This window comes from Peromyscus maniculatus, chromosome 5 (assembly GCF_049852395.1).
Source record: "Peromyscus maniculatus bairdii isolate BWxNUB_F1_BW_parent chromosome 5, HU_Pman_BW_mat_3.1, whole genome shotgun sequence".
NCBI classification, from domain to species: domain Eukaryota; kingdom Metazoa; phylum Chordata; class Mammalia; order Rodentia; family Cricetidae; genus Peromyscus; species Peromyscus maniculatus.
Window position 1 is genome coordinate 17,624,607 of NC_134856.1, and position 15,435 is coordinate 17,640,041.

At 54.5% G+C, this 15,435-nt stretch overlaps 1 protein-coding gene across 4 annotated transcripts in view; it reads left to right on the forward strand.

Moving 5' to 3' along the window:
• Znf423 (zinc finger protein 423) overlaps nt 1-15,435 on the forward strand; it is a 302,753-nt gene that overhangs the window by 168,724 nt on the left and 118,594 nt on the right. For all 4 annotated transcript variants that reach the window (XM_042277351.2, XM_042277352.2, XM_042277353.2 and 1 more), the window contains one exon: nt 7,711-10,925. In XM_042277351.2, the coding sequence (XP_042133285.2) occupies nt 7,711-10,925 (3,215 nt within the window). The remainder of the gene's footprint in view (nt 1-7,710; nt 10,926-15,435) is intronic.

Sequence of the window (15,435 nt, forward strand, 5' to 3'; positions counted from 1 at the left end):
CTACCTTTGGGCTCTGTTGAGATGGCTTGAGGATGATGCTCCTAAATCTTCCAGACACTTTGTTTTGTTTGGGGAAGGTCTGCGAGGCAAACCCTTCATCTCTTAAAGAAGGCTTCTGTGTGACTCAGCGCTGACCTCTTGATTTTCCTGAGATGGTAGCAGAATGCACAGCCACACCCTCGGCTGTCCCTCTGGAGCATGCTTTCCTAAAAGCAAAGGTCATGTGGTCTTTTTGCAATTCGAGAATTTCCCAAGGACGCATCCTGGTTCCTTTTGCACATTTCTGCCTCTAGTCCTTTTCTCCTTTCTTATTGTAAGCTGCAAGAAGAAACCAGGAAACACCTGCAACGTTCTCCTAGGAAACCCAGTACATACCTGTGCTTTCCCGTGGTAGGTAGGCTCTTCCTCCCGTGCATTGGGGGACAATCCCGCCTCTGTGTGGCTAACATCCTTCTCCTTCAGTTTCTGAGAGCATAGTTCTTCCTGGTAAGCCTTATCCATGCAAGCCTAGTATCCCAGCCTCTGGCTCATGCTGTCATAGGTTTTGGTGAAAGGGGATCTTAGTTTTCAGGGAAATGCTGCTCTCTTCCTTCCAAGTCTGCACCAGTAGTCATCTATACCTGTGTTTCAGTTAGCCTGCACAAGGCTGCCCACCCCTTCCTTTACAAAGACATCATTCCTCTGCCTTTTTGTCAGCTCATGGCCACTGTCCAGCTCCTGAGTCCCTTTCCTGTCACCCAGTGTTTGTTCTGGTGGCCCCCGACTCCTGCCGCCCCCAGAGGTATACTGCCACTCTGACAAATCCTCATCTACACTGTAGCTTAAAACAACACCAAGTCTGGGGCTGCAGAGACAGCTCAGCAGTTAAGAGAACTTCCTGAGAGGACCCAGGTTCAATTCCCAGCACCCACATGGTGGCTCATAACTGTCTATAGCTCAAGTTCCAAGTGGTGGAATTACATATGTGCAGGTAAAACACTCATAAACATAACAGAAAAACAAACAACAGAAAGTCATCATATGGGTCTGGTGGTCAGAAGTCTGACAGACACGCGGGGCGAAGGTCAAGGTGGTGGCAGAGAGCTCTTGCCGTGCATGGAGTCACCACATTCATCACTCACGTGTCCTCAGCCCCAGCAGCAGTGGTTGGCTTGTTCTCATACAGTGCCACTCTGGCCGAACTTCTGCCTCCTCTTCCCTCTTTCGAAGACCCGGTGACTCCAGAGGCCTCTCCCAGATAGTCCAGAATCATCTCTAGATGTGTTAAGGTCAGCTAATCAGTACCCCGAGTTCCGTTTACCACGGGAGTCTCACATCCATACAGCCTAGCGGTTGAGAGGTTGACATGTTTAGGCATTTGCCTTTGCTTGGCACCGCCTCGGAGTTTGGTTCTGTGCAGGTTCTGGAGGCAGCTTGCTTCCTTTGCTTCCTTCGTAGGCGTTTGGCAGCACACCCAGTCCAGGCTGCTCCCCCACCACCCACCTTGCCCCGGAGACGGCTGGGCATTGGATGGCTCCACTCTGCCCGAGATATCGTAGCTGTTTCCTTTAGATTTAACCTGACCGTTGCTGCCATGATGGGGAGCGAGAATGGTTGTAATGACACACAGGAGACCTTGATTTGAGTCATGGTGACGAAACAGAACTAGATAGAAGATACTCGCTCCATGGGAATGAGCTGTTAACCCTCCTTCTTGGAGTGCGGTATCAAGACCCTTCCCCTAGATTGCAATCTCCGTTCCTTCCTGCCCTAACTGTGCACAATCTTGGAGACACTAAGTGGTAGAAGGTGAACAGTCAGCAGCTGCCATCAGTCGCGTGTGAAAGCGACACACCCAAAAGTGGCCCAGGGCACTCCTTCTTTGCACCAACTCGGACTGGATCGAATCTTCCTTCCCTCTTGACATTTCTTTTGAATTTACCCAGAAAAGCCACAGAACACCCAGGGTTGTGTGCCGGGAGCGTCAGGCTTCTCGGGGAAACTGCATTGCTGATTGCTAGAAGCAGTTCCAGGAAAAGGCCACAGGTGGCCCAGTCCACCCATGGCATAGGGGTGATGTTGGCTCGGGAAGGCATGGTGACATTTCTAAGGCCAGCCAGCATCAGCTACACCCACCTCTGAGGACCAGGGCCGTAGACTCCCAGGTTCAAGTGCTCTTGCTGCAGCAGGACTCAGGATTCCCAGCTTCCTGGAAGGAAGGCAGGGACATGCCCAGGTGCTCCACACTGCGCTGGGTCCTTTTGTGTCTGGAGAGCCACCTCGTTCGGTTCCGACTGACTCCGTGGGAAGCAGTTTGTGTATGCCTTAGAGCACATGGTCTTGTATGCTCTGGGGAGCACAGACAGCTGGGTTCTCCTGAGCACCCAGGCAGCTTTGTGTCTACTTAGGGCAGGACTCACATCAGCTGGGGTTGGAGCTGTCCTGGCTGGCAACCCCTCTTCAGACCCCAGTGCAGCCTTTTTATGTCTTTTTGTCTTTGCACTGACAGCAGGATTTGGGGGACCCTGCCTCAAAGCCTCATTTCTCAGAGGATGGATGGAGCCTCTCTTAGAGGAGGAATCCAGGGGGGACCCTTTTTCCAATTGTTCGGTGCCCTGAGACCATTCTGTTCCCTCACACCTTTGCTCATGGCAGACATCACCAGTTGATTTCATTTCTTATTCACACGGATGGAACTTCTCAGCCTGGCAATGTCCTGGAGACCCAGCACTTCCTGGGCTTCAGCTATACTCCTCGTGATACTGAAGCAGGGGTCCCTGTTAAAGTTCTTTTTAGGGCTGTCTCTTCATCTTGGTGCTGGAGGGTTACTTTCGCCTCTGCCTCTGACTCCTATGGCAAGACGATCACTTTTTTAGCTCACTCCTGTGCATCTGAGGGCTGGCTGGGCCAGCCTCCTCCTGGTCCTCGCATCCTCTGTAGCAGCCCCCTGATACTCTCTGATGGGAGCAGCTGTGAGCTGTGCCCCCGCCTTCCTGTGTGGCTGCTCCGTGTTGCCTGCCGGTTTCAGGTGCATCAGTCACAGCCTTAGCCTGTTGCACTTGCTGTGGTCACATCCTGCCCCTCGCCTCCTGACAGTCTCTGAGTGTGACCACACAAGTCTGGGATCACTTGCTTATGTTGCAGATGTATTCGAAAGCCCAGTTAATCTGCCTTCTACTTAATTGAATATTTTTATCAAAATTTCCTCCTCTTTCATGTTTGGTGTGTGTGTGTGTGTGTGTGTGTGTGTGTGTGTGTGTGTGTGTGTGTGTGTGTGTGTGTGTTCCCTTCAGCAGACAGTAGAAGTCTTCTAGAAACCGTTTTGTTCCAGCCTCTTTGCTGGATTAGTCATTTTCAAATGACGTTAATCTCCATTGTGAAAGTCCCTTTTCTCCTCATTCTGTCCTTTGGCCATGCTTGTTCTAGAGGAGGGCACAGCTGAGGGGCTGGCATTTGTCACTGTTTCCCCATCTCAGCATTGTGGATGAAGCTACCAATTGAATGGGATTAAGTAGGTTTGTTTCCTGGCTCTACTGCCTGGCAGCTGGGTGGCACTGGGCAAGGCAGCCTCTGTGTATCATTTTCGTCTGTAAATGGAGATGAAGTAATGATACGCCTATCTCATTGAACTGTTGCGGACTGAATTAATGCATGGAAAGTTGTAGAAGAAGGCCTGGTTCGCAGAAAATCTTCCTTTGAAGATGGGAAGGGAGCTGGGCAAGTGAGGCTTTCCTTGAACTTATTTGTTCACCTATTGTTGCTGAATCCTGAATGTTCACCTGGAAAGAGACCTTGAGATACCCTTCACCCCATCTCCACATGCTTCCATCCCTTTCTGTGCTCCTGCCAGAGAGTGTGTGGTCATGCTAGTTAAGGGAAGTAATGCTTGCTCATGGGTGGTCACGCTTATACACGGCAAGTGCTAACAGTGTTTGCGGGGTGTTTGTTACTGTATGGAACAGAAGTCTTCCCTTCCTCTGCTGATGCCCCTGTAGGTCCAGCGGAGCCTGGCCCCTGCTTATTTCTCTAATTTTCTTCTGGTGCCATTGGCTAGATGCCCCCAGTGCAAAACGCACTTAGAGCAGGTAGGTGGAGAACCACCAGGGCCGAGTGATTTTTGAATAGCTGGCTCTAAGCAGGGTGGCCAGTTTGGGACTTCATATGTCAACATGCCCCTTTCCTCTGATTGGGCCCTTTCATTTTAAGGAGCCTTATTTTCATTTCAATTCGGATGATTATGATCTCAGCAGTGGCTCGGTTTGTTGATGGAGAATAATGCACACTTCCCTTTTGCTTCAAAACTTGTTTGCAGAAAATAAAGCCAGGCAGTCAGCCCTGCCGTGAACTTTGGGTACCTTGGCACAACTGGGCAGGTCATGATTCCCTTCATGGTGGTGGCGGCTGAGCAGCTTACGTTAGCCTAGGATCGGATACTGCCTGATTGGGAGACTCAGGGATCAACTCTGTGAAGCATTCAGCTTTGTGTGGTGGGCACCCCTCTCAGCCTCAGCATCTCCATCTCAAACATGGGGTGCTCCTGGAGACCACCAGCCATGAGTGTTGTGAAGGCTGAAAGACCCATTGAGATAACAGACATATACAGTCCTGGCATGTGGATCGTGAGCGATAGATGTAGCTGCTAAAAATAGCACTGGTGGTACTAATTAGAATTAATTCTTATTATTGGCAAAATACTGCTTTTGTTTACCAGCTTTATAGAAGTATAATTTGCATGCCGTAACATTCGCTTATTTTGGTATACAGTTCAGCACCTCTGGAGCTGGTCCACAGAGCTGTGTGGTCCTTTGCAGGTACTGCTAAGTCCATTTCCATTTCCTCAACAGTCTTTGCTTGCCAGTTGAACACTGACCACGGCACCCACTTTCGGCCTCAGGCCGTCCTGAGCGGCCTCTGTCTGTGGATGCACATCTCTGTGGCATGGGCGCCAACAGAACTGTGGCGGGTTTCATACTGATCTCATCTACCTCTCACAGTGCTGCTTCCTTTGGGGATGTGTTTACTGAGTCTCAGAGGTCGGGAGGGTCACCCATGGTATGGATGGGTTGCTGGGGGAGCTTGGAAGCCCAGGGGCGTATGTAGCTGCCCTTTGGTCATCTGTTGGCACGAAGGTTTTGGAAACCCCAGGACTGTTGTAGACATGCTAGTTCCGGCTTGTCCCGAGGGCAGAGTGCCTTCCTGGTTTCACCTTCCTGCTTGTTCATTTTCTCCACCCTCATCAGGCATCTAGGGGGCTTCTCTGGCATTGGTGGTTTCTCCCTGAAATGTATACCCTGAGCAATTCCTGCCTACCTCTTGAGGGAGGAGTAGGGGGAGGGTTGGGCCTGCTCACCCCGGGGCTTCGCATGCCAGCTCAGTTGTTTGCCGCTAGGGAAGCTGGCCTGGAAAGCGAGCGGACCTGGAGTTAGTTATTTGCCAGGATTCTGTTTTTGGGATCCACCTCAGTTTCCCCATCTGTACAGTGGAAGTGCCCTAGCTCCCACCTCCCTAGTGATGGTGAGAAAGTACCTGGTAGAGGCCAGGCACACAGGAGAGGTTCTGTGGTAGTTTGAGTATTTCTGAGCTAAGATATCAAAAATACACAAAGCTAGTTGAGCCTGGCCAGTGGGCAGAGAGGCCAAGCAAGTCCCAGCTCCATCCACCTCTTCCCCTGGGTCCCTTTGTCTGTGCCCCTCAGAGCCCAGCTGGCAAAAGCTGGGAATTAATAGGCAAGGGATAAGGCGCCTCCCGCTGCGCCTAATCTAGGAAGCTGGTAGCGGCTGCGTCCTTCCCGGCCAAAGGGCCTGTAACGTGAGGCCCCCAGGAGAGAAGGTGCCCTAACTCCAGGAGGGCGTTCCTAGGGGTGCTGGGCTTTAGAGGTGAGGAGGCTGCCGGGAGACACAGAACGGAAGCTTTGGAGCGCCGTCTCCATCAGGCGGAGCTGGACCCGTGGCGCCAGCTGGGGTAACTCTTTTTGCTTTGGAGGCCGGGGTTGTGGGGTGGGCGCTGGGGCTGTGATGGGAGCCTGGGACCTACCCAGTGCTAGTTATGCTAGTTATCCAGCCAGCTCTTGTTATTTTTTTGAATAAGCTCTTGTGGTGGGCCGAAACAGCAGTGTGACTCCAGAGAGCCTTGTACAGGAGCCCTGGGTCTGTGATGGTATATAGTTGTGTGTCTAAGGTGTGTGTTTAAGCATAAGTGTGTATGGCATCCAAAACGTGAATGTTGTGACTCTGGTATGCAGGCTGTATACACACATGCAACACTAAAGGGAGGGTGAGCGTGCCTGTGAATTAGTGTGGGAGTGCATGTGTGTGTGCGCGTGCGATTGTGTGAGCGTATAGGTGTGTGTTTGGGGAGCTATGTGTAAGATGTGGTGAGCACATGTGCTTAGATATGTGAGTGGGGTTGGGGGGCACTGTGTAAAATGTGTGTGTGCACACATATGGTTGCCTGTGTTGAATGTGTGGCGCTCCAGCCTCTTCTCGTCCCGTGGGTCAGGGGCAACTTGTGTGAGGTTTTTCTGAGGACTGAGCTGGCTGGCTGGAGGCTGGCAGTGTGGCCAGGGGCCCTGGTCTCTTTCCTCGGGGTCACAAGACAAGGTCAGTGCAGCCGAATCTGGGCTTTTGTTTGTCTCTCCCCTGCCCGCAGCAGCCTGTGGTCTGTTTCATTCATTATTAAGTTTTAAATCCACTCGACGAGAAACTTGAGCCTGCGAACGCCTTCCTGCTCGTGCTGGCTCTGTCCAACCCCCGCTGTGCTTTGTGAACTTCACCGCTTTATTTGCTGTGTCCTGTGTGCCTTTGTTTTCCCAGAAATGGCCAGCCCTGAGGTTGGTTTAGCTTCCCTCAGAGGTTGGAAGGGCCAGAGAAGTCCCTCTTGCCTCCGGAGAGCAGAGAGTCCCTTACACGGGGTGAAGGGCGGGTAGCCCTGGGCTCGGGTCTTTGGTGGCCTGGGCTGTCCTTATGGCTGTCACCTGGGTTCCTGGGTGACAGTTCCTGGGTGAGTAGGATGAAACCAGGGCTGGAAACAAAGAAGATAGCTCCTTGGGGACGCTCCCTGGGTACCTCCGCTAGCTGGGTACCTCGGGTCTTCTTTTCTGCCTCAGCTTGCTTCATTTGCATTCTAGGGTTGATGTTGGGGGCCCTGCAATTTTACACCCCTCCTGTCTTGTCTATTACCAGAAACAGCAATTTCTAACTCCTCCATCCATGAATATGGTGGGGCTGTTAAAATAAAGGGCATTTTCTGTTCTTGCTAAATTTTGCCTGTGCCCAAAGGACCAGCAGGATTCCTCTTAAGACTGGGGGCCTGGGGACTAGGGGCTGAGGGTCGATGGAAGTTGATTCCCAGATGTGACTGGAATTAGGGAACTTGGATTCCTTTTGGCCTATGGGACTGATGGTCTGTGAGGTCATTTCCGGTGACTTTGTCCAGGCTGTCCCTCCTCCCTCCCACCAGGGAAGTGACTGAGGGCTGTTCCTGTGTTGAGGGTGTACTACAGAGAGGTGCAGACAAATGTCACCACAGAAAAGACCCTGCCACCCCTCCGCCGTGTCCTCTGCGGATGGGAAGGCCTGTATGTCCACTTACTTCCGGCCCCGTCGTCAGCCCTCCCCTGCAGCAGCTGGCCAGCTGCACAGCCTCTGCTGAGAGCTGTCGAGAAGCTGGCTCTGTCCTTGCTTCCCAGTGGCCCTGGGAATTGCTTCTAATCTCTCCTGCCTTCCCCTGCAGATGGTGATGACGACCCACAGCTCTCCTGGGTGGCTTCATCTCCCTCCAGCAAGGATGTTGCGTCACCTACGCAGATGATCGGAGATGGTTGTGACCTCGGCCTCGGTGAGGAGGAAGGAGGCACCGGCCTGCCATACCCTTGCCAGTTCTGCGACAAGTCCTTCATCCGCCTGAGCTACTTGAAGCGGCATGAGCAGATCCACAGCGACAAGCTGCCGTTCAAGTGCACCTACTGCAGCCGCCTCTTCAAGCATAAGAGGAGCCGAGACCGACACATCAAGCTTCACACAGGCGACAAGAAGTACCACTGTCACGAGTGCGAGGCGGCTTTCTCCCGCAGCGACCACCTCAAGATCCACCTGAAGACCCACAGCTCCAGCAAGCCTTTCAAGTGTAGCGTGTGCAAGCGCGGCTTCTCCTCCACCAGCTCCCTGCAGAGCCACATGCAAGCCCACAAGAAGAACAAGGAACACCTGGCTAAGTCGGAGAAGGAGGCCAAGAAGGACGACTTCATGTGTGACTACTGTGAGGACACCTTCAGCCAGACCGAGGAGCTGGAGAAGCACGTGCTTACCCTCCACCCGCAGCTCTCCGAGAAGGCGGACCTGCAGTGTATCCACTGCCCCGAGGTCTTTGTTGACGAGAGCACGCTGCTTGCCCACATCCACCAAGCCCACGCCAACCAGAAACACAAGTGCCCCATGTGCCCCGAGCAGTTCTCCTCCGTGGAGGGTGTGTACTGCCACCTGGACAGCCACCGGCAGCCCGACTCCAGTAATCACAGTGTCAGCCCCGACCCTGTGCTGGGCAGTGTGGCTTCCATGAGCAGCGCCACCCCTGACTCCAGCGCCTCTGTGGAGCGGGGATCCACGCCAGACTCCACCTTGAAGCCGCTGAGGGGGCAGAAGAAGATGCGGGATGACGGGCAGAGCTGGTCCAAGGTGGTCTACAGCTGCCCCTATTGTTCTAAGCGGGACTTTACCAGCCTGGCTGTGCTGGAGATCCATCTGAAGACCATCCATGCGGATAAACCTCAGCAGACCCACACGTGTCAGATCTGCCTAGACTCCATGCCCACACTCTACAACCTCAACGAGCACGTGCGCAAGCTGCACAAGAGCCACGCCTACCCTGTCATGCAGTTTGGCAACATTTCCGCCTTCCACTGCAACTACTGCCCCGAGATGTTTGCTGACATCAACAGCCTGCAGGAGCACATCCGAGTCTCGCACTGTGGCCCCAATGCCAACCCTCCGGATGGCAATAATGCTTTCTTCTGCAACCAGTGCTCCATGGGCTTCCTCACCGAGTCCTCACTCACCGAGCACATCCAACAGGCACACTGCAGCGTGGGCAGCACCAAGCTGGAGTCTCCTGTGGTCCAGCCCACGCAGTCCTTCATGGAGGTCTACTCCTGCCCTTACTGTACCAACTCTCCTATCTTCGGCTCCATCCTGAAGCTCACCAAGCACATCAAGGAGAACCACAAGAACATTCCACTGGCTCACAGCAAGAAGTCCAAGGCGGAGCAGAGCCCGGTCTCCTCGGACGTCGAGGTGTCTTCCCCCAAGCGGCAGCGTCTCTCGGGGAGTGCCAACTCCATCTCCAACGGCGAGTATCCCTGCAATCAGTGCGACCTCAAGTTCTCCAACTTCGAGAGCTTCCAGACCCACCTGAAGCTGCACCTGGAGCTGCTGCTTCGGAAGCAGGCCTGCCCCCAGTGCAAAGAAGACTTTGACTCCCAGGAGTCCCTCCTGCAGCATCTGACGGTGCATTACATGACCACGTCCACCCACTACGTCTGCGAGAGCTGCGACAAACAGTTCTCCTCGGTGGACGACTTGCAGAAGCACCTGCTGGACATGCACACCTTCGTGCTCTACCACTGCACCCTGTGTCAGGAGGTCTTCGACTCCAAGGTGTCCATTCAGGTGCACCTGGCTGTGAAGCACAGCAACGAAAAGAAGATGTACCGCTGCACGGCCTGCAACTGGGACTTCCGCAAGGAGGCTGACCTGCAGGTGCACGTGAAGCACAGTCACCTCGGCAACCCGGCCAAGGCCCACAAGTGCATCTTCTGCGGTGAGACCTTCAGTACCGAGGTGGAGCTGCAGTGCCACATCACCACACACAGCAAGAAGTACAACTGCAGGTTCTGCAGCAAGGCCTTCCACGCCGTCATCCTGCTGGAGAAGCACCTTCGGGAGAAGCACTGCGTGTTCGACGCCGCGGCGGAGAACGGCACGGCCAACGGGGTGCCCCCCACCTCCGCCAAGAAGGCGGAGCCCGCTGACCTGCAGGGCATGCTGCTCAAGAACCCTGAGGCACCCAACAGCCACGAGGCTAGCGAGGATGACGTGGATGCATCAGAGCCCATGTACGGCTGCGACATCTGTGGTGCAGCCTACACCATGGAGGTGCTGCTGCAGAACCACCGGCTTCGGGATCACAACATCCGGCCCGGCGAGGACGATGGCTCGCGCAAGAAGGCAGAATTCATCAAGGGCAGCCACAAATGCAATGTGTGCTCACGGACTTTCTTCTCAGAGAACGGGCTCCGGGAACACCTGCAGACGCACCGGGGCCCTGCCAAGCACTACATGTGTCCCATCTGTGGCGAGCGCTTCCCCTCACTGCTGACGCTCACTGAGCACAAGGTGACCCACAGCAAGAGCCTGGACACAGGCACCTGTCGCATCTGCAAAATGCCCCTGCAGAGTGAGGAGGAGTTCATTGAGCACTGCCAGATGCACCCCGACTTGCGCAACTCCCTCACTGGCTTCCGCTGCGTGGTCTGTATGCAGACTGTCACCTCCACGCTGGAGCTCAAGATCCACGGCACCTTCCACATGCAGAAGCTGGCGGGCAGCTCGGCTGCATCCTCCCCCAATGGCCAGGGGCTGCAGAAGCTCTACAAGTGTGCCCTGTGCCTCAAAGAGTTCCGTAGCAAGCAGGACCTGGTCAGGCTTGATGTCAACGGGCTGCCCTATGGCCTCTGTGCCGGTTGCATGGCCCGTAGTGCCAATGGACAGGTGGGTGGCCTGGCCCCGCCCGAGCCTGCTGACCGGCCCTGTGCTGGCCTCCGATGCCCTGAATGCAACGTGAAGTTCGAGAGTGCTGAGGACCTGGAGAGCCACATGCAGGTGGACCACCGTGATCTTACGCCGGAGACCAGTGGGCCCCGGAAAGGTGCCCAGACGTCACCAGTGCCCCGGGTAAGTGCAGCCTGACAATCACTCCTGTCATCTCTTCCTTGGGGACCAGTGGAGCCCTGTGTGTGTGCTTCCTGGTGGTATGTCTTATAGCAACCCGGAGAGGCAGCATTGCCCATGTGAGTTAAGAACATCTACTCTGCCCCGTGTCTCCATTTCCTTCCAGCTGCCTGGCATGCATACTTTTTTTTTTTTTTTTTTTTGCTTCTCTGGGTCTGGTTTGTCAAGGGTTCACCTGTACAATGGGAGTAGTAATTATCCTGATTCCCTAGAGCTGTTGTGAGGGGCCAGTGAGACGCAGCAGAAGTGCCCAGCATAGTGCTTAACGCATGGTCAGTGTTCCTTTGGTGATGCCTGGCATCTTTGCTGTGTATCTGGAGTGAACTGACTACCTGGCTCCCGTGTCTCCTTGAGTGAGTCACTTCCCAGCTTTGGGCTCTCAGTCTTAGGTTCCTGTAACACAGATCCTAGTGATAACAGGCTTGCCTGGGCCGTAGAAGCAGGCATTGGTTAGGATTGTGTGTGCTCGCTACAACCTCTGTGGACAACCTATGGACATATCATATGACGACATATCAGCGTCATGGTAGCTGGTGCCGTATGGTGTGGGGAAGACCCTTGGGTATGGTATGGCTCTGATTCCCTCACTAGCAATTGTTTGATGCGGTCATCAGATTTGTCTAGGGCAGCCCTTATGTTTAGAGGTACCTGCAGGCCAGGAGTGGATACCACCTTTGAGATTTCTATAACCAGGAGAGCCATAGGCTCGTCCGTGCTGCTCTGGTTGAGGCAGTGTGGGCTACCAGTGCGCCCGCTAGGACCTCGCCTTTAGGTTGGTGAACACCTGAGGTGGCCGCAGCATGCTTGGCCTTTGGGTGTCAGACAGCCTGGGCTAGAAATTCCCACCACATTTGTGTTGTGTTTCCAGATAGAGGAGGTATCACATGGGTCTCAAGGGTGTCTCTCCCTCAAGGGCTGCTGCTGGTGCCATTGATAGGGACAGGATGGGGAAGCCGCCTGTCACCGGTGCTTGCTGAAACATGGGGGTGCTTGCTGAAGGTGTTTTGTCTCAGGATAGGAATGCAGACGGGGTTGAGAGAGGGGGAAGGGGAGAGGGAGGGGGCTGGAGAGAGTGAAGGAACAACCTCCCCCCCCCCCAGGACAGCCTCCTGCCCAGTCCCCATGTTATAGGTGGCCCTAATGAAGCCCAGTGAGCCCAAGGGACTGCCTGTAGACACCTGGCTAAGGGAAGCGTGCCCAAATACAGACAGAACTGTGAAACTCATTGGAAATTGGAAGACTAGAGGCCTTTCTTTGGAGGCAGTGGCACCCCTTTATCTCATGACCTATCAGCTGAGTTGAGCCTCTGAACAGAGTTAGTGGGACACCTCTCAGAGATCTGGAGTGTGGACACTGGTCTTGCTGCCCAGCCCTGTCCCCCTGAGCCTTTGCTGGCCAGGAGTACTCTACTTAGTCCTGGGGAGGGCAGGGCTCTAGAGTTAGATGACTAGCCTGCAAATCTCCCTCTCCTAGGACCTCCTCTGGGCCAGTGTCTTCACTGGAGGGTCATAGCAGTAGCACTTAATGTGACGGTGTTGGTAACACAGGGTAGTAATTCAGACAAAGGAAATAGTAATATCTGCAGAGCTGATGTCCTGGGTAGCCCTGCAGCTCCCCGGCCCTGCACTGACTGGTGAGTGCCAAGTGGTGTGATCTTTCCTATGCTGACCTCTGCACTGTGCCCAGAGGGTGAAATGAGTGACAGAGTGCTGGGCACGGAGGGCGGGTCCTGTGCTGTCACCCCCCCTTACGGTCCACTCTGACCGAGGTAGGGGTGTGACGGTCCCTTGTCATCTAAGCGCTCCTTCCGGCACTCATTCTCACGAAGGACGTGAGGGGTGGCTTTGCCTGCCCAGGCCTTAGCTCTCCAGAGGCCGAGGTGGGACTTGAAATCCTACTGTTTTCACAGTTCACTCTCTTGATCACCACTCTCCCCTGCCACTCTATGGCCCGTCCAGCCTGCATGGAGTGGAACCCAGGGCAGCCCTGTTCTTATATGGGGGCAGTGTGGCTGGGCTCCTGTGGCCCTTCCTGAGTGCACCCCAGCCTGGACTATCCATGTTTCAGCCCACCCATGATTGCGCTGAGGGTCCTGATGGCCAGGAAGCTGCTCTGGGTAACTCCCAGCCCTGACCTCCTGGAACTCCCCCTCCCCAGGCTGCCCCACCTTGAGGCGCCTCTCTTGGAAAACCCCTATTACATGAGGGGTTCTCTCTTGGCCCCCAGCAACAGGGTTGGCCTCCACGACAGTAAGCAAGTGCCTTAGAGAGAGGCTCTGTTTTGGTCAAGGGACTCCAGACCGGAAGGGGGAACAGTAGCCAAGAAGACACTGTGCACGTGAGGCAGACTGAAGCTTTGTCCTATCCCTCCCCAGGCCTTTCCCTCCCTGTCCTCAGGTCCACCTGAGAGGCGCCAGGCTGAAAATCCCACCCCTGCCAGCCCAGAGGCCCAAACAGATAGACCTTTTGCAGAAAGGATCTAGACAAAGGCCGGTACCTCCTTGTTCTAGTCCTTACCCCAGGGACCTCGTCCCCTGTCTGGGCACGCCAGGGGCCAGGGACCCAGCTGTCTGCTCACCCACCCCTCGCTTCCCCCAGGACTCACTCATGTTAGAGCAGACTCTGGGGGCTGTGCAGGGGCTTGGGGGCTGGAAGGCTGGGACCCTTGGGAGTGTATCCATAGCAACCAGATCTCAGAGGACTGGGTTCCTGTGGGGCTGAGGATGCTGTCGGCTGGATCGTAAAGCATTGAGGTTTCTAGCTCCCCCCGTTCATAAGTAATAACAACATCGACTCACCTCTAGTCGATGTGGGCAGACCTCTGGCCTCTCTCTAGCGCAGCAGGTCCTGGGGTGGCTCCGGTCTAGGTGGAGCACCTGGGTGCTCCCGTTACCTGTTCTACAGACTAGCAGATTTCCAGGTGGGCGGGTTAAGCATGTGCCCAGGTCACACCGGCTTTCTCTCACATAGACCAGGACTGTTTAGAGACATCTGGGCCCTGGAGCCCAGCAGAAGGGCTTAACAAGTAGCTCCAGAGGGAGCCTGCCTGGCAGGGACTCCCAGTCCCCTTGCTTACAACATGTGGCTTAGATCTGATGATGGGGCCTGTGGAACTGCAGGGTCCCTCTCTTCCGGGTGGAGTATGAAAGGACAGAGTGAGGATGTGGTCAGCATGCAGTGGCTGCCCGGTGCATGTTGAGTGCAGGCACAGTGATGGACACTCTGGAGCTGACTCTTCTCCCTCCCAGGGTCCCAGGCAGCTCCACCCTGCCTCCCTCGCTTTTCTGCCTTATTCTGGGGTGAGGTTCTTTCTGTTCTAAGATTGTTCAGGGCTGTGCTGGGGAGGCAGCCCCCGGCCACTGGCCCTGGGCCTCAGCTCTGGTGCTTCTGGACTGCCCCTAGAGAAGGGCCTTGTGACAGGAGGTGCTTTGAATGTCAGTTTCTGCCTCTGTGTTATGTCTCCTCGTGTAGTCTAGGCTCAAGAGGAGGAGAAGGTGGCCGTACATTCTCTGGGATGCTAGTGAAGAAAGGCAGACCCAGTAGATGTTGGAGCCAAGTTTGGAAGTGTTGGTGATGGTGAGTCTGTGTGTGAGTGAGTGAGTGTGTGTGTGTGTGTGTGTGTGTGTGTGTGTGTGTGAGCGCACGCGCGCACGCACATTTGCTTACATGCTAGTCATGCGTGTATGCTTAGGAATCTAGGTATATTGGGTAGTCAGTGCCCATGTTTCTGTCACACACTACTTGGGCCTCTAGGAGGGAGTATGAGATGTGGGCATCAGGGTTCCAGTGAGAGCTGAAGACACACATGTCTTACCTTTGCCGGGATGAGCAGGTAGTTTAATGTGTGGGGCAGAATGAATGGTACTGAGCGTACAGAGGCCACGGCACCTCTTCTCCACGAACATGGAGTTGAGCTGAGATAGAGCCTATGGAGTTGTGTTTTCCAGGAGACCTCTGTCCCTGTAGTCTTACGATGGTCAGGACTCTTCAGCCCTGTCTTAATCTGCCCTCTGAGACTTACCCTGCTCTTCCCGGGGCCTTTCCAAGCTGAGTACCTGCTTCTGGGACCAGTGTCATGGCCTTCACTAAGAACACACTGAACTCCGTGTTCTCCTGAAACACTCGGCAACTGTCAGAGGGATATTGGAGTCTGAGCAGAGGCTTGAAGCTGGAACCTGAAGCTTCCAACCCCAGCTTCCACCCATCTCTCCATGTGTCCATTCAGATTTTCTTGGTCTCAATAATAACCACAGTAAACGCCTAACAGGCTGGGTGTGATGGTGTTTGTGATCCCAGTCCTCAGGAGCTGAGGCAGAAGAGAATTGTCATTGTGAGTGAGGACAGCCTAGGCTGTGTACAGAGACTCTGTATGGGGCTTAAAAAAATGGGAGGGGACAGTTAAACAAAACAACACAAAAGTTAAGTGATTATAAGGCATTCCTCTGGCCAGGCTC